The sequence below is a fragment of the Micromesistius poutassou genome (genome assembly GCF_964030765.1).
Source record: "Micromesistius poutassou genome assembly, chromosome: 16".
In the NCBI taxonomy this organism is placed as follows: domain Eukaryota; kingdom Metazoa; phylum Chordata; class Actinopteri; order Gadiformes; family Gadidae; genus Micromesistius; species Micromesistius poutassou.
The window spans coordinates 8,689,860-8,717,130 of record NC_140286.1 but is presented as its reverse complement, the minus strand read 5'-3'; the positions used below and the strand labels follow the sequence as shown (position 1 = coordinate 8,717,130).

Below are 27,271 nucleotides of genomic sequence, written 5' to 3'. Positions count from 1 at the left end.
TAGCGCCGCATAAGTGTTGAATATAATTTCCCCAGTGCTGTTTGCTGCATTTGTGTGTTTTGTCTCCCTGGAAAGACATACTTGAAGTTTCTGCTACTCTGTTTATAAATAAATTATATATATATATATATATATATATATATATGTGTGTGTTCAGAATGCAATGACAAGGAGGATAAAATTGTGTTTGGTAACCACACAATTAAGTTTTAAATATTTCATAAGCTTGACAAATTTTTGCGTTTGTTTGCTGTGTCCATCTGTTTCACAATCTAAATACAGAGCAATTTTTCACTATTTGTCATCAATTATTTTCACACTGTGTCATATTGAGAAACAATGGGGGGGGTTAGCATTGGTAATTCATTTCAAGAACATGAAAACACTACAATTAAGGAGCTACACAGAAGTGCGTCTTATCTTATGTTGAGAAACGGTAGTCTCTGTTGTTCCTGCATTGCGGCAGTGCTGCTGTGAAATGCCTTAGAGATTCTGCCATAGAGACCACAAACAAACAGTCATTTTGTTGTCTGCTACTGGGAAGTATTCCTGTACTTTGGAGGCTTCCGGTCGGGGGAAACCTTTACACGCCTCCTTTTTGGTAGCAGACTGCTACAGCCTAAATTTTTTTTTGGTGTGTTGGCAGGTGTTGGCAGTAGCCTAGCAATGACAGGAACCAAAAATGACTGACGTCAACGTAGCAACTAGTAACACAATTATTACAACAAAATGTATTTAACAAATTGGGTTTTAAGCTTATTCAATATTATTTATATATATATTTATATATAAACAAATAATTATTAAAGTGTGACAACGCATTTTTTGCATAAAATTCATCGATGAGCCGTTTTCCAAATTAATAATCATAACAAGATTTGCTTTAATTTTACAGTTTGAGTAAGTTTTATTTTAAAACCATCATTTTGATCCCATTTATTAACAGAGTTAGATAGTTCAATGGATTTCGGAGATTTATGGAAATGCACATCAGTGTAATGATCCTATAACAGAGTGAGGTTTAAGTGTAAAATTCACAAATGTCAAATATATTGCCTTTAATAAAAAATTTTGTAGGGGTTGATTACGATTCTGGGTTGATTACGATCTTACAACCCATCATGATAGCATGGTAGCAGATAACATAGATAACGTGAATGTCCATAACGAGCGGGAGTCAAAGCAAATGACTTGCAGACTTCCAGTAACTGTTACTGACAGTAACGTTAATAGCCGGCTATACACCGGATTGGTGTTGGTCCTTTGAGTGTACAGTGTAGGATGTAGTGAGCTCAGTGGGTGTTTTCCAATAGTTTTATTAAAATACCCTGCATAGCGACTGGTTGCTAACCTACACAGTGCCACCAAGAGTATTGATTTTGCTGTACTCCATTTTGAACAAACAAACAGTTGTTGTTTCGATCTCATGCAATAAAGTCTTTGTCCTGTTGCACCTTTCTCCACTTTTACTCACCTCATCGCCGGCCCTCAGAGACACCCAACAGATGCTCTGTCGCTCTGATAGACAGAGAGAGAGAGAGATAGGGGAGAGAGGAAGATATGAGGAGGGAGAGAGAGAGAGGGAGGAAGGGATGGGGGGGGGGGATAAGGAGGAAATGTGGATGAGACAAAGAGGAGGAGGACTACGGTGATGTCGTCAATAGATCTGAACTCACACATGGGCAAAAGGGTAGGAGGACAGATGGCAAATGTACCAGTAAACACAGCCGGGAAGGGAGATAAAGGAAGGTGCATATCCACAACGCTAAGTTGGTAAGTGGTGATATAAATAGAGAGGGAATAAAGAAACAGTTATGGGAAAGAGGTGGAGTGACGGAGGGAGGGTGGGGGTGGGAGAGGGAGTAAAATCGACTTGAGAAAGAGCCCCACGAAGCGCCGCCGGGCTGTGCCGAGTGGCTCCTGCTAGGTCCTCATTGCCCGAGGCCCAGCACCGTCGGGCGTCCGCGCGCAGCACAGCGCGCCCCGGCGTTGCTGACAGGACATGACATTTCACTCTGGTTGCCGTTGGAGACGGCCATATGACAGCTGCCTGCTGACACACACCTGGGGGGGGGGGGGGGGGGGGGGAACTGGCATTGGTCTGACAGGGGATGGGGCAGGGAGGGGGGGGCAGGGCGCTGTTTGGTTACTGGGGGGGACGGAATAAACAACCAAAAAATACAAAGAAAGTTATTGGGGGGGAAAAAAAGGTTATAAAGGCAGGAGGCAGCTGGAGAGCGGAACTCGTCGCAGCCCGGGTGCTGTGGGTTAACAGCGTAAACAGTCAAACCAACACGCGACTGAACAAAGTGGGCGGTGGCGCCGATGTATCTGCTGGAAATACGAAACTACCCCCCCTACGCTCGCTTCCTTTAGCGACGGCTCATCTTCAAGCGTGCCAAGTTTCTGGAGCGCCTCAACCAGAGGCTCTGTAGGCACGGTGCTGCTGCCATTCACTGTCATCGCCTGCACTCTCCTTTAGAACGTCTTGACAGACCCCAGTGCATGCTGGGATTGAGCCTGGCGCCAGCACTGAACCCATTAGGGGGAACACAATATGTGCATATGCCTGAAGAAAAAAAAATGATACGAGAAATTAATGGAGAAATAGATCAACAATAATCATAATAAAAAAATAAATACAGCAGCGAGGAAATCGTAATGAAAAGAAGAGAAAACAATCACAGAAAGCAGAACCATGGAAAATCCATCAAGACCGATCAAACTTAATGTCCTCACAAAGCCAACAGAAAGCCTCTCTGCCGTGTTTATCCTGACCGTGTGACCGAGTGTGTGGATATGGATTTCACTGTGTATACCTGAACAATATTTGTGTTGGTGTGATTCATTTATATTTATATGTACTGTCTGTCCCGTGTACTTGTCGGGCTCTAGGTAAAATAACTATGGATGTGTGTGTAATGTGCCACCTGGTGTGTCTGCTGCATGTATTGAATCTGGGTACGGGGGACAAGCTTGTGGCCCCTTTTGGTAAAAAAAATATTAAATACCCTTAATTTACTATTTTTATTTGAAATTCATAATATGTTGCAGCCATTAGGCTGAGGATGCTCTGCGTCATTTAAAAAATATAAGCTCAACCTCTGGTGTATGGTGCTCCGTCTTCCTCCAGTGGAAAAGATGGAGCTAATAGTTATTTGTTCGGGAAAAAACGGGCGAACATCTCTATTCCTCACACTCCCACATGATACTTTTGGGGTTTGTTGTCTAACTTTGCAAACTATCCCTCTCCTCTTCTTCTCAGCATCGCTCCCTCTTCCCATTTCAAACTTTGTGTTTACCGCTCTTATGTTCTCTCTCTCTGGATCTGTACGTCTCACTGTCTCTCTGTATGTCTCTCTCTCTCCCCCTCTCTACTGCCGCCGTGGCCTGGCCCCCCGTCGCTCACTCCATCGTCTCTTGCAGATCCTGCCAGAGGCTCTGGCTTTGTACCTCCCTGCACTTCTCCTTTCTGGTCAGGTACAGCTATAACCACCTTCTCTTCCTTCCTCTGTTATCTCTCGCTGTATATATATATTGTTTTTCCTCCCTATCCCACCCTGCGCCTTTCATTTGGCCTTGGTGTGTTGTCTTTGCCGCACGCCCACGTCCGCTGTGATCCATGGAGCGATGGCACTCCCGTCCTCTTCATAATATCGCTCAGACAAACGACAGTCATAAGCGCGTGGGTGCATGTGCGTTTGCACGTGCTGCGTGTTTTTAGTGTGTGTCTGTGTGGATCATTGTTCTGCTGTGTATCTTGTACAGTTGTGAGTGTGTGTGTTTGTGTTTGTGTTTGCACAACAAGGATGTTTTGTTTAATTGTGTCTGTATGTGCATTCAACGCATATGTATCGGTGTCCTTGTACACTTTGCGCCACCTACAAGGCTGTATTCCATGCGTGATACTCTCATCCATTCTCACGGATGATAAAAACATATGCCTGCTGGACCTACTGCTTGAACCCTTGAACATGAAAAATGGAACTTGTATGGTCTAACAATATTTTAACAATGAGGCAAAATACACAGATTTCATACGTGTGTCGACGTGTGAACATAGTGTACCAACCTACTATAGTATTTTAGTACATTGGATACTGTCATGTTTTTCAGTTGAATACATTCATCAATGCCTAAGGCGACTTCATACAGTCCCAAAAGCGACTTTCCTTGCATTAGTAATAACTCTGTATTTTGTTGGCGACAGCAAACTTAATTTGCTCACCAGGTGTGAGTGTGATTAGCCGTTACAAGCCGTTTTGAAAACCTGGAGTGTCCACCTAGATGTATGACGGAGAGATGAGCAACGTTTGCTACAGTCCACTGGGTAGGCTGGTAGACTGATCTATCCAGCACACATCTAGGTGGACACGCCCACTTGTGATGTCAGAGGAGGCAGATTTTCAAAACGGCATGTAACGGCTAATCACACTCACACCTGGTGGTATAATATGTCACCTTTAAGGAAACTTTTCCCCTTTTTCCTTCCCCCAATTTTCCTCCCTGGTGCCGTCCCTGCCTCCCACCGCCCCCCCCAGTCTTCTCCCCCAGGGTGGTGGGCACGGCGGTGGCCCGCTACGACTTCAGCTCCAGGGACACCCGCGAGCTGTCCCTGGTGGAGGGCGACGTGGTGAGGATCTACTCCAAGATGTCCAACGGGTGGTGGAGAGGGGACATCGACGGCCGGGTGGGTGCCTTTCGGCTGCTTCTCTCGAGGCGGCACCACAGACCTGCAGCCTATGCTGCCGCACAACACCTGTTTATTTATGGATACGCTGGCCTACTTTTCTCACTCTCTATATGTGGAATGGAAGGTTTTCGTATCTTTTATCTTCTGCCGTACTTTATATGACTTGTATTTATATTCATATTCATCACAAATGTGTCTATGCGGCAGGATTGTCTAGCTGTGGTTAGAGACTCACATCTGAAAGGTTCTGGCTAGTCAACCCTGACGTCCGTGGTCTGACCCGCATGGTATCCTAGAGCAAGATTACCCCTACTTACCCCTATTTACTCCTTCATCGACATGAGTCTGAATTCAGTGTTAGTCATATTGGATTAAAGCGTCTGATATTAGTAAACACGTGGCTTTTTGCTATTGTATGTATATTGTGTATGATCATGATGTTATTTGGTCCACTAATGCCCTACATAGTGCACTACTTAGGGTGTCATCAATCTGTAGTGTTGTCCAAAGGGTGGTTGTACAAATCTGGGACCATACATAGTGCACTGCTTAATACCCATAATGCACTGTCAAAGAAGTGTACACCTGATGCACAGCTTTCTCAGCATTATGTCCCATGATGCATCACATGATTCATCCAATACAGGGTCTGACACACATGGGTTATTTATGCAAATGAGCGGTCACAGGGTTGACTTCTAACACGTGTCGGATGGTTTATGCGACCCATACACGTCACGCCGATGGATTTCCAGTGCATGATTAGTGTCAATTCCTCCTATCCTTATTCCATAAGTAGTGTAATATGCAGAGTTCCCTACATGGGGAATCAGAGAGCCAGTGAGCCAATGGGAACACGGTCTCTGTCTTTGCCGTTGCAGGTGGGCTGGTTCCCTTCTACCTACGTGGAAGAGGAGGAATGAGACGGTCGACGTTCCCTCGCCTCGTCTCCTCGCCCTGTGACCATGTGTGGCCGCTGATGTTGCCCTTGCCGCCCGGGGGGCCACTCAGGGACCACTCTACTTGCAAGCAGACCGAGCAAAGCTGTGGTGGCCCCGTTATCTCCGGCCATACCTGCGACCCCGGCCGGATCTTCTTCCAGTCCCGAGTGGGATTCTGAGATGGGTACCCTGGTGCACCAAAGAGGGCATGAGCCTTACCCTGGAACCTTCCCCCCACCCCCCCGCTCACACGCCTACACCTGGATCTCCCAGCCGCAGTCCAGGCCATTTCCCCAGTGCTGCACCCCACACCTCACATGAGTCTTAGCCCAGTCCAGTCGGTGTATGAATATTTCAGGAGCATAGCTGCCGCCTGTCCAGTTCAGTGCCCCGTGAGGCTGATTTACTCAAGAGAGGAAAGGTATAGCTCCACCCCCACCTGAATCTGGCTGACCTTAAACAAAGCGCATCAATCTGAGCTTGTATTATTTGTATTATTATATATGTATTATATATTAATATTAATATTATTAATATGGTGCAGAGTCGATGTGTGTGTGTGTGCGTATGGACCGGCCGTTGACCAACATGTCGGTGCAGGCAGGAGTTCTGCCCGGCAGCCAGGGGAACAGTCTCCAGGAACAGTCGCTATGCTGCTTGTCTCTCCCCTCTCTCCCCCCTGCGGGGTTAAGGATGTAATAGCAATGCAGAAGCAGCACCCATTATTTATTACGGTACACAGTCTCATTGTCATTGCTGCAATATTCACAGTGGGCTTTTGTGCTTATCTTATAAACTGGTATGTTTGGGGGGTATTTTATACAACGATGTGTCTGGCTTGAAATTCAAAGTGGTAAAATTGAACAGTGCAAATTCAATATCCAGCCTAGCATGTGTTGTTGCCCCCCTCCCTGCCAACCTCATTTCTAAACTATTCATGCTAATGAAAAGAGGAAGGCGACATTTATTTGTATTATATTTTGCATTGGTTTGCGTTAACCTCGACTATTTTGCGCTTTGAATGGAATGATCTAATGTTGATGTAATAGATGTTCACTGCACTGCAACGGAGCACAAAGACAATGATGCTATCTCCTAACAGCATGCTATTTTACATAATTATCCTAATGACCATCATTATGTATTATGCATTAAACTATTGTTATATTGTGAATTTAACTTATTGGTAGGCCCATAGACCACAACCTTCCCAATGTTGCATCGGACGGTGTGTGCAAAATGATGGACTGGTCGGAAGTTTTATAATTTACTAAAAGAGATTTAGGTAATTCAAGTTATGAAAAGGTGAAATTAAATATTCTTCCTTTTGCAATTACATCTTGCCTCAGCATGCTTTGCTTGTCAGCTTTCCCTGTTGAGTCTACAGATGTATGCTGACTCTAGTTTGCTGTGCATTGGCTCAACCAAGACCATTCCGAGCTGTAGATCGAGAGATAGAAGTCAGTGTGTAAGCCTAATGGAAAGGCATGTAATAATCAAATCATACAATAACGTTTAACTGCTAAGATTAATAACTTTCCCCTCTGTCCTGCATTTCTTTGCCCACAACCTCTCAAACACATTTTTGCACATTTTTGTACCCAAAGACATGAATACATGTAATTAATTAATTAATTAATTACATGTCATTATTATTCCTAGATGGAAAATTGGGGAAGAGACGAGCTGGTATTGAATCTACAACCAGTTTGCCTGAAACACAGCATGTATCAGGGTCCATGTCGCTCCATTCAAATTAGAGCTGACATTTTAAGGGCAAACCAACAGCAACACCACCTATATATTGGTTTGCATTCGATAATTCCCTCTATAGGTGACATGCTATTGCTAACATCCTATTGGCTGATATGGGCACCCGGGAACCTGCTGACTGCCTTGATGCGACGCCCTGCTCCAGAATGAAATAAACAGGGCATTTTTTAAAGGCTGAGACAGGGGGCTGGTTGTCTTGTAAAGGGCAAGTAAACCCCTGTTCAAGCAAGAAAACCACCACCCAGGAGATTAAAAAAAGAGGGAAAAAGTCGTAAATGTTTTCGAAAAAATTGCCAGATTGGGTTCCATAGGAGTGAAGGGGAGTTGTCAAAACGAATGTTAAACCCGCTCAAGCAAGAGTGAGCAACCAATAGATAACTACCACTCTGCAAACAGACCCCTTGTATATTACAAATACTTAATTAAAAAAACACAGTGTGTGTGTGTGTGTGTTTTGTGTGTGATAGAGTGAGTGTGTGTGTGTGTGTGTGTGTGTGCAGGGGTGTATGAGGGATTGGGTTTAAGCATTGGTTTAAGAGAGAATCTGAGCATGAGCGTGTAGGGGTGTGCATGTCTGTCAGATACGAGAGGAGAGGGATAAAGAGTCCCCAAAGGTCAGGAGAGTGACAGAAGAATAAGGAGCGAGGAGTCCATACATCATCTTCATCTCCTTAACCCCTGCTCCCTGCCGCTTGGCCCCGCTGGGTCTCTGACTGGGGGTTAAACAGGGATTAAGTCAAGTCGGTCGTGGACCCAAAATACAAAGAGCTTGCCAGTGAAAAGACCCAGACTCTTAAAATATGTGAATTATTTTCATAAGCGATTTATATGCATCTGTCGAGTCGTAGTCGCCTTTACCCCTGCAGGTTATACTTCCTTTTTTTCTATTCTTTTTTTTTCTACAAAAACATCTGACATCAAACCCTAAATGGGGCTGAAGCAGAGCTGAATGCCCACGACTCAATGTTACCTGTGTCTGGGAAACACAGAAATATAGTTATCATGGTCTTTTTTGAGATAATATCAGAGAAAATTGCGGTCTGATCCCAGCCAATAGAATGTGAAGTGTGGTCTATTATTCTCCATTTTGTGTTTCATCAATTCTGGGGGAAGAAATCTCTGTTATCTACTCAAACCAGCATAACAAAATACAAGTTTAGACGATCTGGAAAATTGGCTCATTGAATTCACCTCCTTCTTTGTAAGGGGTTTGAAATTACACTGGATGAGAAAAAGAGGCAGACATAAAAAAATATATATTGCATTTGAAAAGAAACTCGTCTTCATCTCTGCCTCCCTGTGTGGCATTGCCATCTCCACCAGGGCTCTATCAACACTATCCAGTAATTAAGATCTCAGAAGATCAAAGCAGTCTAAACGTGCTAATCCTCAGAGAGCCACTGCTCTCTATTTCCCTCCCTCCCTCCCACGCTCCCTCTAACCATCTCCCGCTCTCTCTCCCCCCGTGCCCCCTGCACGCACTGCACTTTGACGCTTCAACGGCACTCGTTCCAGCCGGTGAATAAAATGTTCATTAACGATGAAACCTTTTCCATATCCCCGTCTCTAATTTGCCACAGATAGAGTGCTGGATTTCAAACGGGTCCTAGAATATAATTGGCCATCATGTTCGTGGACACGAAAACACTGATGGCCACATGCCGGCCCCCGACACGTTTAAAGACCGTGGGAGCGCGCGCGGTCGTTGGGAGATGTTTTACGGCGCACCAATAAGGAACAGTATCGACTAGGTCCACATAAAAAAAGTAAAAGCGCAACAAACACGCTGCTGCGAGGTGAAGCGGTGTGTTGGCGTGACGCCTGCAGCTGACGGCTTGGAGGTCAATAGCTGCTCAAAGGAGCGTAACGCGGCTAGCTGCTTAGCGGGTCGGCCATTATCATAGGAAAGCAGAGCATCTGCCCGTGACTCCCGAGGGCAGGTTTAACGAGGTGGTGCCACTCGTCGTCACGCCGACCTGGGCTTGGCAGTGCCTCCCCCACCCCCCTACTCTCTCTCTCTCTCTCTCCATTCTGACTTTTGGCAGGGCTGCAAATAGGGGTTTGTCTACAATCAATTTTGTCACCGCCCATTAGGAGGGCGTTGTTTTATTGTTTTGAGTGCAGATTTTACAACAGAGGGGAATTCCCTAACGTTTTTTTGTTCCCTTATCCCCCTTCTGTTTGTAGGTACTGTTTTCTTCATAACCGTGCTTCTGAATTGTTGTTGTGTTTGATCATACACAACAACAACAACAACAACAAGAGCCAACAAGACATTACTGCACCACATGAATTTCTATTATAAACAATATTCATCCCGATTATGCTTGATTAAGCATTCTCATAGACTAACTAGTTGGTGTAAAACACTGTCGGTGTAAAACAGACATCATTTCTCCAAAGGACTTTTCCGCGGGTGTTAGGGGGGTGATTGGTTGGCACTGGGTCAATTCCAGCCAAGGCTGATTTGCAATTTAGGTGTGGCAGTGCAAGGCCAGAGGTGCTGGGTATGGCATTGAGCAGAACAGACAAGAGCAGTGATCTTGTCTGACACTGAATACGAGAGGAAGGGATTACCTTCTATAGCTGCCGAGCCGATTGCTTCCCAGATTGTATTGAAATGAGGGTATGTCAGATTGCTTTCTGGACGTGACATGGAGGCAGATTTTCTTTTATTTGAAAATATATAAATAATATATTTTGCCTCTCTTTTTAAGCACTGAGTACATCAGACTTGAGATGTGTCAAAAAGTCAGCGGTGCACGCAGCAAACAATTCATTCAAACGTCTCAAAATTCCAGTTTTTTATCGATTGATGCCAATTAATATGCATGTGCTTCACTGTCATGTCTCTCCACTGGCATGTTTAAACACGGTAGCCCAGCTGTGTGAAGCATAATTTCAGCCAATCAACATCAGACAGAAGCCCATCAGAGTTTGCGATACCATTATATCACATTTTATCCATCTAAAGAGCATTCTCTAACTTGCACATTTAAACCAACCCCCCCCCACCTCTGCCACCATCACCCTTGAGCTTACAAAATATATTACAATATAAATGTCAGCAGGAAGCTGAATAGTGGCTTCTGGAATGCTCCAGCAGGGACGAGTTAACGTGTTCTCTCTCCTATTGATTCCAGTGTTCTCTATAGCCCCCAGTGTGTGGCCGCTGCCAGCACCGCCACTCAGCAGCTGCTGGCTGCTGGAGACTGCCACCGATGGCATACTGCTCCCACCCCTCCATAAAGTGCCATTCCTGATGTGTCACTACCATAATGGAGGGCATTCAATACCGCTTTCATACTGCTGAGGCCGCATCGATCCGGTTGGCCGGAGCCCAGCGTTCCTATAGAGACGCTGATTACAGTGTGTGTGTGCGTCTGTGTGCGTGCACTTGTATTTATTGATTGGTCCCACCGGAACATTTTAATTGCACATCCACACTTTTGGGATCGATATATGCGGCTAAACCGTGCATTTAGCCTTGGGGTAAATGCAGCATGTGCCGGAAAAACTTCACATCTTATTATTCTGATTATATATATAGTTATTCGCCCGGATCTGTGATTGAAAAGAGAGAGACGGGGACCACTGGAGCTTCCCCACCCTTTGAGAAGGGGAGGCCTAAGGGGCCTCTTTGGTTTAGGATAGAGAGATACTGCGTGTTTAGACATGGCTGTAAATATCACAGGAATCACCGTAGCAAGGTCAGACCCACCTCACACCTGTATGGAAGCTGCAGGTGTAGAGCTGTAGGCCTGAGTGTTTACGACAAATGTCACTTTGCTAAATAAAAGTCCTGTTGCAACCAGCAGAGGCAGCTGTACTTTATATAACCCGTGATTTGAAAACAGCCCGGGGAGCCCGATTCAACGCGAATTTGCATCTGCCATTTTTAGCCTAAACACCATAAATATTCAAATAGTCTTCAAGAAAATGTTAAACCGAGTAAGTTTTTTCATCTTATTTTTGTCGGCAACTCATAGACGCAATGCAGTTGTACTATTTCCAAAAAAGGGTTAAAAAAGGGTCTTGCGTACCCCCAACATGACGGCCTATGTGTTGGGGAGAGAGAGAGAGAGAGAGGGGGGGGGGGGTCATTGGTGAGCTGGATATGGATATTGTATTGCTAATAACCTGAGAGACATCCACGAGTGCTGAGCTCCTCCTTTTCCCCGACACAGAACACTCCTCGCCTGGTCGCTGTGCAGTGCTCCAACTCTGCTGGAGCCACCAGTGCTGACAGCGGCAGAACACAAGGACCACTGGTGTCTATGAATGCCCGCTTAATACCCTCTACTGGGTCTTGGGGAAAAGGGAGAAATGAAGAGAAGAGCAAGAGAGGGAGGGAGAGAGGACAGTGGGGTGGGAGCGAGTCATGAGCCACCGCTGTGGTTTGGAAGCAAAGACTTGAGGAACTGTTGTGAACTTTTGCGGTGAAAGTGACAATGACATTTAAGGCACAGAGGGATATGGTGCCCTGGAGCACGTTACTTATGCTTAGGCAATCAACGACTCGATGAAAAGATTCAATATGATAACAAGGACAAATCGATATGATGTTGCGTTTTCACATTCAAATACCCACTTTTGATTATTTGATTTGTATTGATTAACATTATTGTTATTATTAGTTTGTTAATGAGGCTACGGTAGGATTTCCTGTGTAAGCGAGCCCCTGACCTAGTTTCTGTGCTAATGGTTTCTGTCATGGAAAGCCTATTATAACTCTAGATGAAATATTCAGGATGTTCAGCAGAATATCTCATTTTCTCCTGGTTCTTATTTTGGAGTTCCTATCCGTACAAAATAATGCATGAAACATCCCAAATTATCTGGATTTCAGGAAATGACATGCACATTTCTGGAAATCAAGGAACGAAACCACCTAAAAAGCACCCTTAACCATTGTCAACCCAAAGATGGTGAAGTCGTATGTATTTTACTCATTAGAGATGGATTTTAGCCACTTAATGATTGATTCATTAGTGTTCATTAAATGTTGCCACCTCAACCTTTGATGCTTTCTCTGTCCAGATCTGCTTTCAGGATACAGAGAAGGCTTATTCACACAACCTCCACAAAAGCCTGCTTAGCTTATTGCTAACAAGGCTATATCAAGGAATTATAATGTTGGCAGGGCTGGCCATCGCAATTAAGACCGCCAAATATGGTTCTATTGAGTTCTCCTTCACTGCAAGGGCAACAATTCCTACTTGAGTACCAAAAAATGTAGATTTAGCTGTGTTTTTAACTCCTTGTAATGGCCGAACACAGCTAAAAAGCCAGAAAGATGTCATAAAACATTTTTTATTGCACTAGCACATCATAAACGCAATTACCTTCCATACACACATGGTTCCGGCAACACTTAATTTAAAAAATAACCTCTTTTCAACTCCACTTGGTTTAGTCCGTTTTCTTTTCTTAATTTTTTTTTGTGTTCCACAAAACAATTTTGCAAAGGGGTACTTTAGAAAATGAAGCCAGAACCTACATTTTCATGTAAGACCATACAATTGTAACGCTCAGTACACAATGCTGTGATGTTGAGTGGGCGCCATTAAAATACCTACAGTTCAGAATGGTTCATGACCTTTGCCGTGCTTGGAAATGATGCTTCAATCAGTGGCGTGGCTGAGGCTGTTGCCCTTAATCAACTTGTTTGCCATACTGCGTAGATATTTATCCAAACTCAAAGTCCCTTATGCTTTTCTATTACAGGTTACCTTTCCACACAGTTTGACGGTGGCTTTCTTTGTTGAACTCGGTGCCACACAACCAACATCGCTTGTACTCCATCCAGCCTAATATCAATCCTTTACCTAAGAGATCCTCTTCAAAGACTTCAGCTCAGCCAACCACCCTTTAAACACTTTCTTTTTTTGAACGTTTTTCATTTAATGAGAGGCACTTACAGCAGGCTCTCTAACACAATCAGATGGTTTCCCTTCAACCCCTGGGAAAGACATTAATGAAATGCTTCCCCGAGCTTAATAATGTCACTTGGTGGGGAAGCGACATTTCATTTCCATTGAGTGACCCTCCGTTAAATTAAAGCTTATTTCTCGGATGTGTGTTTTTCGCTTTGGCGGTAGGGTGTCTGTGTGTGTGTGTCTGTCGGGGAGAACAGGGGACGGGGGACGGGGGGTTGCTCACACCCCCACACACACTTTCGGCTGCACGGAGCAGAATGCTGGTCCTCTCCCGTCTCATTCAGAGCAGGGACTAGATCTGATTACAGTGCTCGGCTGGACAATCCTGCAGTGGCGGCAGCCACCGAGCAATCTCCTCCTCAGAGTCTGTTGGTAAATTTACACAATGCTTATGGGATTCCAGTGTGAGATTGCACAGCCCCCCCCCCTCTCCCCAAAGGATTTGTGGCTGTAGGAAAGGGGAAAGGATGAGAAGGGACAACACTTCCTGTAGGCCTGTACACACAACTCAAACGGAAAGTTGTGATATTATTGTTATTATTGTTGTATTGCTAGCAGCAACTGTCAGTACAGTGAACACATCAAGGATTGTCCTTGATGGTCAGGAAACCCACAACAACAAAAAAAATCGAGAAACAAACAAAAACAAAGAAAGAAAAAAAAAACTTCAAGATGACATTGAAATATTGCCGTTGGGTTGCATGGCAGGAGTATACCATTTATTGTTTTACAGCAGACCACAGTATTTGGTAAATTGCCAAAAGGAAAAGATGCTTCATTTGATAAGACCTCCAAACAAGGGGACGTTACCCGGACCGGTAGACACCAGACCAATGGTGATCGTGCCGCTGTGATTAATAACGCATTAATTATTAATGAATACTGGTCAACAACGAAACAACAACCTTTTTTTTGTCCTTTGGTGGAATTGTATCGTATTTAAGGGTGAATGTAAACATATTCCTTGACGGCAGCTCTCGACTGAGGAGAACTATGTGCCACAAAAGCAAGTCAAATCAAAAGAAAATCAAAAGAAAATCAAGTTTCACCTCCAAGACAGATCGGCAGCTTTAGAAAAAACGAATACATAATTTTTTAAGCTTTTCGCTTTTTAACATACTCATACAGTTACGGTATGTTACATTTCTCTCTCTTTTTTTTTTTGAATGGTATAGGGGAGCTCAAGCATGACTGCAAAGCCTCCATCAGAGTGAGGCTGGAAAGGTTAACCTCTCGTTGACCGGCCTCAGTTATAACATCATGTGCAGCATTTGGCAAGAACATGAAACCTCCTTTTTCGTGACGCAAAAACACCAGGATCACTAAAAGCACATGTAGGAGAGTACAAGGACAGCAAGAGAAGTGAAGGAGGAAGAGGTGGGAAGAAGAGAACAAGGTAACAATTACGCATAGCTGGCCGACAATCCGGCCCATGTTTTAGTTTAGCAGATATTTTTTTTATAAATCCTGTGTTTTTAGTTCTGTACACATCTAACCTGGTCACCTTCCGCAGTCGCTGACTGTTATGATGACCGTCAATGCCGCCACCCACTGGCTGTTGCCGTGGTCCTTAAACAATATCTCTGTTGTTAAGCATATAAGACAGCAGTGATTCAATATAAAACTTCAATTCATTTGAGCGGGGCCCCGAAGGGGTTTCCGGTGAGCTCTCACATAAATCCATCTCTCTCGCCATTCATATTCCTTATCAACACGCGATGCAATTATTATCTTGTCCCCCGTAGCAACGGTCACGGATACACAAAGCCACCTGGTATTCTGGGAAAAACCAAGGACATTGTTCTCATGTCCCAAAGGGGGGGGGGGGTGGGGGGTTGGAGTTCATCCCAGCGTACCACAGTGTTCAACAGTGTACATGTACGTACGGTACCCACGGCACGTGACTTCTGTTTTTTGTACGGTGGGCTCTCGGGGGGGGGGGGGGGGGGGAGGGGGGGAGGGGGGGGGGGGGGGGTGGCGGGGCGGAGTGGGTGGGTGGTTCAAGGTCAGCAGCTACGCCCCACGCCTCCCTTCCCCCCCTCCTCAGCAGAGCGCCATGGACAACAAGGGCAGAGCCAGGGCGGTGAGCGCCCCCAGGGGGCTGTGGTGGGGCTGCAGCAGCGGCAGCAGGGGGTCCTGTCCGGACGACTGGCCGTCGCACTCGCCCCCCGAGCAGCGCGCCCTCTCGCAAAGGACGCCGGTGAAGCCCGCCGAGCAGTGGCACCGCTGGTGGTGGTGGCAGGTGCCTCCGTTCTGACAGCGCAGCATCGCATTGTCGCACACCCGCGCTGCGAAGATGGAAGGAGAGGTGTGTGGGGAATCGAAAAAATGGGTTGGGGGGAGGGGGGGGGGGGGGAGAGAGGTGGGGAGTTGGAGGTTGAGATAGATTGGGGGGGGAGAGACAAGAGGTTGGAGGGTGGTGGGGGGGGGTGTAGCAGTGATTAATAGATCGCAGGGAGTCGGTGGGGAGCATCCACAAGCAGGATTTGTCAGAGAGGAGGAAGGGGGGGGAGCGGGTGCGCAAGCTGCCATTTCCCTCAACCTGCCTGCCTCGGAGGAAGGTTCTGGAAATGTGGCTTAACGCGTTGGGAAGGGATGAACCTAGCAACGGTCACGAGAGTGAACAAACAACAACAAAAACAGGTGTGGGGAGCTTGGTGCACGCTGGTGCCCAGCCTAACCCTCGCAACCATTTAAAAACTAGTCCATGCGGCGTGCAAATGATTTGTTGCGACAGGGACTAGTAGAAAGACCTTCAGTAGATTTGTTTTGAGCCAGAAAGGAAGAAAGTACATGTAATACAAATACACAATACCGAGTTTGTAAAGGGTGAATGGAGGGGTAGCCAATGGAATCCTAGCCTTGGGAGACCTTCCTGATCTCACAAGTTCACCTTAAGATCAGTTCAGATAATTCCAGCCTTGGGCAGCCTTTCCCAGAGACGTTAACGCAAAATTGTGTGTACAAAATTGACTGAAGTAGCAGTCAAAACGTTTTTTATCCAAAATAGACTGAATAATGCAAAGAAAGACCAACCAGAATGTAGTACAGACAGAGCAGAGATGTCTTTGCTTTTCTTTCAAACAGATCAGGCAAGAGTGAAGAGAGCCAGGACATCACTTGGTCATTTAATCTGATTGGCTGGAGCTTTTTAAACAACATAAGGCAGCGTCCATACTTTGCTGACCCGCTGAGGCCACTGATATTCATTGGAAAACGCAAGCTTGAATATCTGGAAGGTCTATAATGCAAGGATAATGGAATCTGGGAAGAGGCAGGAATCATTGTTGGATAGACTGTTGAATAGTGGAATGGAAATAAGCTTCCCTGTGATGTCCGATTGAAACACACACACACACACACAGACATTGGCACGAATGTGTTCATGCACACACACACACACACACACACCTTGACGGCATGAGGGTTGATAGGGGTGTGAATGTCTTCCCCTTTATTAACAGCACCCCATGCTCTACGTATATGCAAAGCAGCTTGAGCAAATTACCATTTCACTGTTATTACTGATATCTTTTATATTATTTCTCTATTCTTTCCAGACAAAAAATATTCCCCAGGAAATAAACAATATTGTCATTGCTTTGTTTTAGTCTGATATATACAAAACGATTAGGACTAGATATGTTTATATTGCTATCTCCTGAATAAATTAAAATAATCAATATATATATAGAGGAAAGAATATTTGTACTTCATCAGATATCGGGATCTTCCCTGCCTGCAGTTGTAAAACCCTGGAAAGATGTTATTTGCCAAGAGATTTCCATATAATTGGATATCTCGTCCTGCATGAATAGTAATCACATATCTGGGTCTTTGTAATGGGACTCATACGCAGAATACACCAAACAAATAATAATTGCTTGCTCAAAAAGCAATTAAAGATATTTGGATTGCATTCATCATTCATTAATTTATTTACCCTCCCCCCACCACTTCCACACACATTTCTACATACAAGAGACAGATATACGCACACGCATTCAAACCCAATTTAACATGTTTTCACCTTTTCTTAAAAAAGAAAAGACATTCCCACAGTCTGCTGAATCTCAATTGTGTCTGAACTATTTCAACACACCGACTGTTCTTTCATTGGCTAATCCATCTGTTAACTTTGGTGCCATTGGCTTGATTTTACACACGCTCTGTGTTCTTCTGAGGAACACCTGGGGGGCGATTGTCTTTCTAGAAGCTTTCCTTTTCACCCAATTAACTTGTTTCCCTCTGAGGCTGGTGCTCTGGGTGTTTATGTAAGGGTCCTATCTTTCCCGCCCTGACTTTTACTGTTCCACTGCTACACTTTAAAGGTATTTTGACTGCAATATCGGTTGTGTCCCCACAATAAATCATGGCAATTTCTTTGCACTCTAGGTACATTTTCAGTCTTCACACTGGTCTTTCAATTTCAGTCTTATTTTGGCAGTACTTATTTTGTTGGTATGAGCGAGGAAAAACAATAATTCAATTATCCATTTCTAATGCACATCGATGTGTTCCAGGATATCCGTCAGTCTGACTTGACAACTATCCGGACACAGATGAACAGATATTTATATGTAGATGTGTAAAACGTGCAGTGGAATAGCGTATCAACATGCCTCATCATGCACGATATAAATGCAAACATGCACCACAAGATAAACACACACACACATGCATAAAGCATGACGCTCGCACACGGCACAGTCGTAGAGGCAGCGATTTGTATTTCTCCCCTTTTGTCTCCCAACACATTTCATTTGACACAATGTCATTGCACCATCACCTTCCGCCCAGCCACGAGGCCTCGCGGGTCAGGCATAACAAGCGCTGAGCGTCAGCTTGTGAGTTCAACGTGCTGCCCGACGCAGCCCTCGCGGAGACATATGTGTACCTCACACCTCTGTCAGCAGCGCGCGACACCCAGTAGCTGCGGAGGCTGTTGTGACAAGAGGGCCAGCTCTGGCTGCACGAAGGGAACAGCCAAAGACGCTGCTACATCGTGAGCATGTTGTTTAATGTTACTTGTGATATCAAATTTGTTACAAATTGTTATTGCATATATATATATATATATATATATATATACGTATTTATACATGTGTATTATATTTTATATATAAGTTGTATAGATTTTTTCTTCATATTATTATTAATTAATTTTTTCTAGCACACCATATTATACCAAACTGACAATTTCATCATATCTGTCACAGACTGCATTCATGACTGCACCTGTATCCAATAGCAGAGCTGGATGCAGCACACGTTTCATTACATTGTGGTTTTCAAGAGAGGAAATCACAGGCATGACCTTAACAAGTCCAGGCAGCGGTTCTAATCTGTTCATCTCCCACAGTGAACGATGAATGTGCTCAGATACTGTACAACTGTGATTTGTCAGATATGGCATCTCACAGTATGATACCAGGAGGAAAGTCTCAAATCAATAATCCCGGCACCATAACAGCTGTCACTCTACTCTGCGGTAGAAGCCTGAGCTTTGTGTGTGTGTGTGTGTGTATGTGTGTGTGTCTGTGGAAGACCACCTACATGTTTTTAGATATAGCCCTCTGGCCACCGAGAATGAAATAACAACTCCTTTGCGATATTACTTGAATGAAAATGTTGGTTCAGGTTCTTTTTTTTCCTCTTTCTTGCCGGTCCGGGGCAATGAGATTAAGAATGTTTTAGGCAAGACAAAGAGCTCGTCAATACGGCGGGGCACATTTAAGAATTTTCTAATTATAAGCTGTGAAAGTGGATAGCGTAGCTCCAATTACAGTGGATCGATATCTCTCGCCGTGATGTCAGGGTGAGATGAAATCCAAGTTTGACCATGTCTCCGGTTATCGTATTAGCTCGAGGCCTGTTAGCTATTAGTCAAGATGAGGAGCTTGTCATGCCATTACCAGCGGACAGCTGCAGAGCTCAGGAGCACCGGCCTGGCCTCACCTTGTCCTGGAATACTCCAGCAAGAAGTGAGAACTTCCCTCTAGTAATACATAATCTGTATTTCGCTTCTAACAATATAATGTTGTTTTCTCTCTATCCAGCAGAGCAAATACCCACAAACGTGTGCAAGTGAAAGCAATCATGCATTATAAAGAATGGCCATTCGTGATTTAATTATGATATATATTTGCTTTTGTCTCTCACTAACTACACCAATACACTGCATAACTATTATGTATACTGCTGTGCATCAAGGTCTCCGTTCAGACCACGTCATCTTTTCATAATCAGATTTTTAGTCCAGGCAAGCAGTCTTGCTATGATCCTACACGTCAATGCATGATATCACGGTGTCATGGCAACTGGTAAGGACCACATAGCCCAGACAAAATCTAACTTCATCCTGTAATCTTCAAGCTATGCCTTCTCAAGGTGTTTGAGGCAGAAATAGCAACCAGCAATGGTAATTTCAACGACAAAGAAACAGTGTTGCTTGCTCACAGGAACATAGCCAAAACAACAGTGTGCTCAGAGTGCTAGTCTGCTGGAGAATTTGGCATTGCCCTCATTATGATTGGAGGTTTACGAATGAATGCAGCATTATTTGAAAAATATAAAAAATAGTCCTTAAGTGAATCCAGAGGTATGGTTTTAAATTACCTTCCAAAAATGTGTGTAGCAGAAAAGCAGCACTGGGCCTCTTGGCCTCTTGGCCACTGAAATGGTCAGTGGCCTTTCTACACTTGTACAAGTCTCAGGAATATGTTACCTTTATTCTATCTCTGTTGGAACCATGCCTCACACTGGATGGGTTTACACCAGTGAATCAAATACCAATCATTAAAGCCGAGAAGGGAATGGAAGAAACCAGCCAACGCTACCTTACATGTTCTCATTGATCGCACAAAATCCTTAAAGCCCACTTTTAATTTATAGAGAGCAACAAAGCAGATGTGTCTGAGCACCCACACTACACACGCGATCTGGGCTGGAGGATTAGCAGGAGATAGCCAAAGATCAATCTACATAAACCCCCTCTGGAGGCAGCTCCTTCCTCACTATTCCATGCGTTAGTGGCCCAAAGAGCTGGATCACACTCCAGAGCGTTCTGGGTAATTAAAGAAAGAGTGAGCATGAGCAAAAGACAGAAACGGCAAGCTGTGGATGTGGTGGCGGGGGTGAGGTCCCACGGTGGGGAACGTTGCATCGAGCGTGCATCTCTTTTTAAACATTTTACATTTGGGGGTGCGTGCTAGGGTACAGTTTGGGAGCTAGCCGTTAAACACGGGGCCAATCCGGTGCTCGCTTTAGGGTTTGAATCGTCATGCTGAAGCTGTGAGAGCCTACCTTGGTTACGATTTGAAACACCAAGGGATGAAGCATTTGCCCGATCTGTGTAAAAATAGCAGAGGTCATAAATTACAATGGGTTTTGGTATATATACGCGCACGCTGCGAATGGATTTCAATGCATACGCATGGACAGCATCAGCATGCATAGGCTCAGCATGCATACACAGCATGCCGTGGACTCCTCATGCATGTAAACGGCATCAGGGCTGTCCGCTGATTGGGTAACATAATATGTTATGTTTTGAGTCTGGAGAATGATTCTCATGAAATGGGTTTTATGCACAGGACATTGCATGCTGAGGAGTAATATCATTTATTGCATACTGATATATTAGGCCACAGACATTGCAAAACAATGCTAATGAATGCAGGAAAATCCACACTAATTTGAATGGTTAAGCAGTGAAAATAATTGCAGCCACATGTTTATTGGAAAGAATAATGGTAATAAAAACCACTAACTAATAGCACCACTTATTAAAATATATATTTTTTGTTTGAATAATTTGGTTTTAAAACAACCAATACAATGTAGTGTACTTATAAATCATATATGTTGAATACTCCTGAGAGATTTAAAAGTATATACTTGTGAGGGATATGGCTGTAAGGCACAAAACTGTTTTTCTCTTGTTCCAATCAATAGCATCAATCAACTAAATATATGCCCGTAGGGGAAGAGAAAACAATTAATTAGAAGTGGATTAGCCAGCATGCCAAGTTCTAAAGGCTTGATCCACTTACCTGAAGCTCCATGACCACTGGGAATACCTACAAAAAAGCACACAGACAACAAATCATCAAGTCATGTCTTCACTTTTTATTTTTATTGCATTTGCTTTAAACACACAGCGGTATTTCTGGTTTTCCCGGGCCAAGACAGCATTTAGCCAATATGTCTCCGCCTTGTTGAGCAATTAGCAGCAATTACAGATCAGTGGAGGTTCTAATCACTGTGTGCTCAAACACCCGCCCTTTGCTGATGATAATAACAGGTTTGAAACCATGACGATCCCAGTTCGTAATCAACATTGTGAGAACAGCTTCTTTCACTCGCACTCCAGAGGCTCTCCCTATTGGATGATTTGGGTCCGTCCTAGGAACACAGTTTAAACAACTGTCGTTTGTAGTTTTTGACTAAATCTGCTTGAAATACCGCATGGTATCTGGTTGTGAGAATATTTTTTTTACTAGATACAGTTCTTGTTGGGTGAGCAGATCCATTGGTGGATTGGATCACTCCTCCCAAAATACTGGTTAAAAAATCCAGGGTCAAGTATTAACTTTTACAGAACATATATATAACAATATATATTGTCTATATTGTTACTAACCCAGTATTTTTGTATTGTCCTATAATCCCTTGACCTAACCTAGCTATTTTTTGTTAGGAAAGCGGTAAAAGGAGACACCTTTACATTTAGCTAATCGTTCAGCAGACGCGGTTACCAAGAGCAACTTGAGGGAAGATGGAAACAATCAAAGCATAATCAATATTGGAGGACTGCTTTATGACTACGGTTCCCAATGCAATCAGATACAAGGATAATATGGGACATTATATTTTATTGGGTTTGATGGGGCTGTAATGGCCATTGTGTTAATGAGGTGATTATACTATTAAGAAGAGGCTGGAATTACTGAGAATTATTAATTGTAAATTGCCTGAGAAAGTGTGTGATACCATATGGGTTTTGGGTATACCTGGGTATATACATTCCCCGTTACTTCTGATTTAAAGGCATTACTTAGACCAAATACTAATTAATTTACTCAGTTGCTGCATATTTAGACTAGAATGATGAATCAACTGAAAAGTTTTTTAAGGTACAATTTAATGAAATCTTCTTCAGGACTTGGAGCAAATTTCTGGAGGGCAGCCTTTGTCTAAATTGTAAAAAACAATTGATCAAACTGTATTGGTTTTGGACCATCCTCATCCTGTCTACTGGTGTTGTTAGGTGGAAGATTTGCCCTTTAATCAGTGCATTTTTCATCAGGATCAGCATTGTTTTCTCAAGTGAATTGAGCATCCGTCGGTCAGTGATTTTGTTTAATTACAATTCCCTCTCTGTTTGCCAACATCTAATCAACTGATCAACAGTTTCGGACAGTCAGAAAAAAACAAAACCAAAACAGCTGCTGGCTCTTACATGCCACCGCGCTTGCAAATAAAAATAAATAATTTGCCATCAGAAACATTCTTTCAAAGCATCCTGTAAGGGACCTTTTCCAGATGTCAACCTGTATTTCCTAAACCAATGCGTTTGAGGAATGGAGGGCCAGAAATACTGAAAAGGCAAGTTTGAACCGAACTATGAATCCCTTAGCCCTACCTAAACTTCTACCGGTGACCTGTGAACTTGTTTTGTTACACAAGGGAGAAGGGAGACTGACATTCCCTGCAAAAGTGGCCTGTCAACATAATTCCGCCAGTGATTCCTCTTCGGCTCTGCAGGTGTCTAAAGAGATTTCTTCCTCCCCCTACCCCTCGCTTCAGGGGCCAGGCTATTGGCCGGGCTCCCATGCAGTCATCCAGCTGACCGCCTCGCCCCCCCTGGCAACGCAGGGTCCCATTTTTGGCTCCTCAACGTATTAGATAAAGGCTCACATGTGACAAGCATATTTCCATGCACGTGCAGAGAGATGTGAATATGTAACACCCCCCCACCACTCTCTATCATGTCCCTACATTTGAGATAGATGACTACCATGATTAAGGGGGAGGACTTGATGACAGATGAAAGCTATTAAAGTGTAATTACATTTTGCTCGTTCAGCGAATTTGTCTCTATACGACGGCCTTATGTTTAATATCCTCGCAGGGAAACATGAGCTCCACATTACGGTGGCAATCGACATGTTGTCGGAACAGGAACAGTGGGGGCTGCACTTTACTTAAAGGAGAATAGGGATAATTCAGGACAAGGGAGCAATATCGTTACGTCAGTGGCGTATGCAACATTATTGTATTGTACAATGTGGTTGCCAGACAGGCGTTAATATTGTACTTGATGCGGCTAGGCCAAGTTTCATCAGTTCGGTGCAGATGTGACCGTAGTGTTGTATTTTTTTTCATTTTTTTCCTTTTTTAATAAAGGCCTGTCAATCTGGCGACAACCAAACATTGCGAGGAGGCTCATAACGGGGGGAGAGAGAGTTGGGCGAGAGCGGGGGGCGAGAGAGAGAGAGAGAGAGAGAGAGAGAGAGAGAGAGAGAGAGAGAGAGAGAGAGAGAGGGAGAGAGAGAGGGCGAGAGAGAGAGAGAGCAAGAGAGAGAGAGTGAGAGAGAGAGAGAGAGAGAGGAGCATGGGGAAATCAAGTAATATATCCTCAGAGTTCACAGGCGTGACTGCAAACAAAACCCCCCACACACACACTCACACGCACACACACACCGATCACACACGTGATGGAGCACACAGCGAGCATGCACCATTGCAAGCACAGGTATCCCTTGCACACAGCGTCCTGCTCTAATGAGAACATAGATTCTGCCTTTTGTCTGCAAATAAAACAGAACACGATACCGCCATTGAGGCACAACATTCTGAAACAAAAACAAAAACCGTGGAGCAACGGCTACTAAATCAACACTCTGGGTGAATACATCACTGTGCACACATCAACCATTCAAATCTCAACACTCCCCTCCCCCAAAACGTGCATAAAAAAAAAATGAAAGCTAATCCAGTAGACTGCTAGAGCTGTGGCATCAGGGCTCAGCAGACTCAGAGTGAGGGACCAGAGGGTAACCGCTCCGCCATCTGGCCGGGGCTGGCCATCTAACCAGCTCCTCCCTGTGTGGTTGGATTAGATTTATTGAGGCAATGAGCCCCCCGCCCCAGGCGTGAGATTTGATATATGTGACCCAACTCCCCTCCAAGATAAGAGCAGGGATAATGCAAAAGAGCACCTTCTGCCTCTCAGAGGTCATGTGAATACGATGAGAGGAAGAGGATGAAAAAAGAAAAGTAGACCCCAAATTAGCTCTTACGGGCGATGGCGTATTAAGATTCTGCCCGGATAAGCTGCCTACCAGCTGCTTCATGATGAAGGTAGGTTGTGTGGTGAATCGGCTAATCGCTACAAAAAAATAGAAAGACAAATGTCTTCTAAATGTGGATGTGGTTGCCTGACTAGCAACAACAATTCCTATGCTGCATAGCAAGTCACAAGGAAGTATGGCTGTATATAAAGTCGTCATACCAACTTCATTGGATATCACTTTTAGTAGACGGCATTCATAACACCTTGCCTGAATTGAAATGACCTCATGTATACAAAATGAGTGTACGCATATCAAATGGTCGGCGACACAATAACATCAGAAATAACAAACAGATATTGATTCTCTATGTTTGTAACATGATCGCCAAAATATTCAATTTCAGTTTGCCATCTAAACAAAAAAACAAAATGTGCATCCTTAGATGCCCACTAAAGACGACAACAACAACAGATATTATTACCCAGCATTACAGTAATACTCACATATATTGGCCGTTCCTTTGGGTATGGGCAGGTAGGAGCCCACACTCCAGGCCCTGCCGTGGTAATGTCTCTTACAGCGGCTGCAGTCGGGTCCTGTGGTGTTGTGCTCACACTCACAGCCCAGCCGGCCCTTGTCGTACACACAGGTGTTGGCATGCAGGTTGCACTTGCACCTAAGATGAATGGATAGGCGAGAGGGGGAAAAAGATACAGAAGGTGTTAATAATAGAATATGTCTTCTTTTTGTCTGCCGTGGGTAAAAGCACATCCTTGTTGAGGCTTTTTTTGGTTTTGTATCCACAGCTTTAGATTTTATTTTCATTTAATCATGCATTTATTTTAATTGAAGTCCTAGAGCGTTATCACCAGATTTGGATGGTGGCCCCGCAAAGCCTCATTATGCATCCGTTTACAAAAAAGAGAAGAGTAAGAAAAAAGGAAAAAAAACAATGGCTAAATTCTTGCTCTTCCCGTGTGGAGAGAGACATCAGAGGAAATCGGTTCCCATTAGGCACTTTCAGTGCTAAATGGAAGGCGCTGCGTAATGGCAGCTAATTGAAGAACAAACCGAGACGCCGGTAAAGAGGTAATGGTTTAAAGAAGGAGAAGCCAGACGCCGACTTTACCTCAGCTCTGAAGAGTTTCTCTTGGGAAACACGAGGCAGGGTTCTGAGTTAGTGTGATGTGAAACGCGGGGCAAACCTGCGGCCACAAGCCCTTTAACTTTAAGTTGTGTCAGTTATTATGTGGAGGGAGAAGAGATCTCTGGCAGACCTGACAGATGCTCCGGACAACAAGAGAAAATAAAAATGTCCGACATTCTTCTTCTTCTATATCCTACGCAAAAAGCCCAAATGTTTTCTGGGAGAAAAAAAAAGAGAGGGAGGAAAAAAGGGTACCAATATATCATCAGCTTGCAAACAGGGAATTGTTTGGAGATAGTTTGAGGTTCACTTGTGTGAAGGATCGAGGCTTGAAATCCCTAGACGGACAGCGGGTAAATTGTGTGAAGAGTGCAGAATTCAGCCCACTCATTTTACTGAGGGCTGTTCTCATCCGGTAACAAGCTCTGGCAGAGGCCCTGCTGTTTGAAGTAAAACCCGGCCCTTCTACATTGTCCTGTTTACAGCTTGTGCCTGAAAAACACATCAAATGACCAGACACACAGACAGGATATGTGTCGCTTCTATCATGATGATGTCGTTGTGCTGCAAAGATCAAATCACTAATGCAAAGTTTTCGGTCCAATATATGTAAAATATTCCTGCTCCAGAAACAAACCAAATAAACAAAACTTGGAAATTGCCTTGCAATTGTCCTGAGGACAAGAGCAAAACAATCTAAATTTGTCAATAAAAGGTTAAGTTCATAGACATATTATCAAATCTAAATCTATTACCCCCCCACATCCCCCCTCCTCCCTCATCCATACAGGAACCATGCAGTGGAATACCTCTGCATGTTTTTTGTTATCCGAGATTCAGGCAGCGTCATATTCCGTCTGTACTCAAATATAATCCCCCAGCGGGTGATTGAACCCCCCAGAGAGGTAAAAGGTTACGATGGGTGACCTCTGCATCATGGAAAGCTTGGTGTATTTAGAAAACATTTGAGACATAGGAGTCGATCTGAAACACTAGCCTTCCCCAAGCGGTGTCAGACGTATCGTTGTTTCATATCAGTGCCTGTGTTTGTTTTTACTACCGCCTTCCGAAGGGAGGATTTCTCCCATTTTAGACCTAAGTGATAAGGATCTGTTGCCCACGTCGCTCAGGAACACAAGGCACAGAGTAATGACGGGATCAGTCCGCAGCCCTTCTTCTCTAATTTACTTCCTGGCCTTTGTGACATAAAAGACTGATAGATGCTCAAGGACACTGTAGTGCCTGTAGAGAATTAGAGAATTTATCTGTACCAAATTAACATGTTAATGAGCTGTTGTACGCAGGATTTGAAAAACGCTAGTGACGATTACAACGGAAATAAATACAGCTTGCGGCTGTCCACTTAAGTCTTCTTAAGCAACTGCGTGTTTGTTTTAAATTAAACACGGTTCTACTTTTTGTAATCTTTTAATCTCGCCAAAATAGTAACAACAGATGCTGTAAATGGGGAAATATTC

General features: G+C 44.1%; 2 protein-coding genes across 2 annotated transcripts in view; one reads left to right on the top strand and one right to left on the bottom strand.

Annotated features, from left to right (window-relative positions):
- LOC311361416 (guanine nucleotide exchange factor VAV3-like) overlaps positions 1-6,801 on the top strand; it is a 50,862-nt gene extending 44,061 nt beyond the window's left edge. Inside the window, exons 26-27 of the mRNA XM_084481583.1 lie at positions 4,542-4,690; positions 5,575-6,801. Coding sequence (XP_084337709.1) covers positions 4,542-4,690; positions 5,575-5,616 — 191 coding nt within the window. The 3' untranslated portion in view covers positions 5,617-6,801. The remainder of the gene's footprint in view (positions 1-4,541; positions 4,691-5,574) is intronic.
- An 8,588-nt stretch (positions 6,802-15,389) lies between these two features.
- LOC311361310 (netrin-G1-like) overlaps positions 15,390-27,271 on the bottom strand; it is a gene marked incomplete at both ends in the record, with an annotated part of 45,735 nt that continues 33,853 nt past the window's right edge. The window contains 4 exons of the mRNA XM_084481481.1: positions 15,390-15,634; positions 20,652-20,696; positions 21,401-21,427; positions 25,150-25,322. Of these exons, the coding sequence (XP_084337607.1) occupies positions 15,390-15,634; positions 20,652-20,696; positions 21,401-21,427; positions 25,150-25,322 (490 nt within the window). The remainder of the gene's footprint in view (positions 15,635-20,651; positions 20,697-21,400; positions 21,428-25,149; positions 25,323-27,271) is intronic.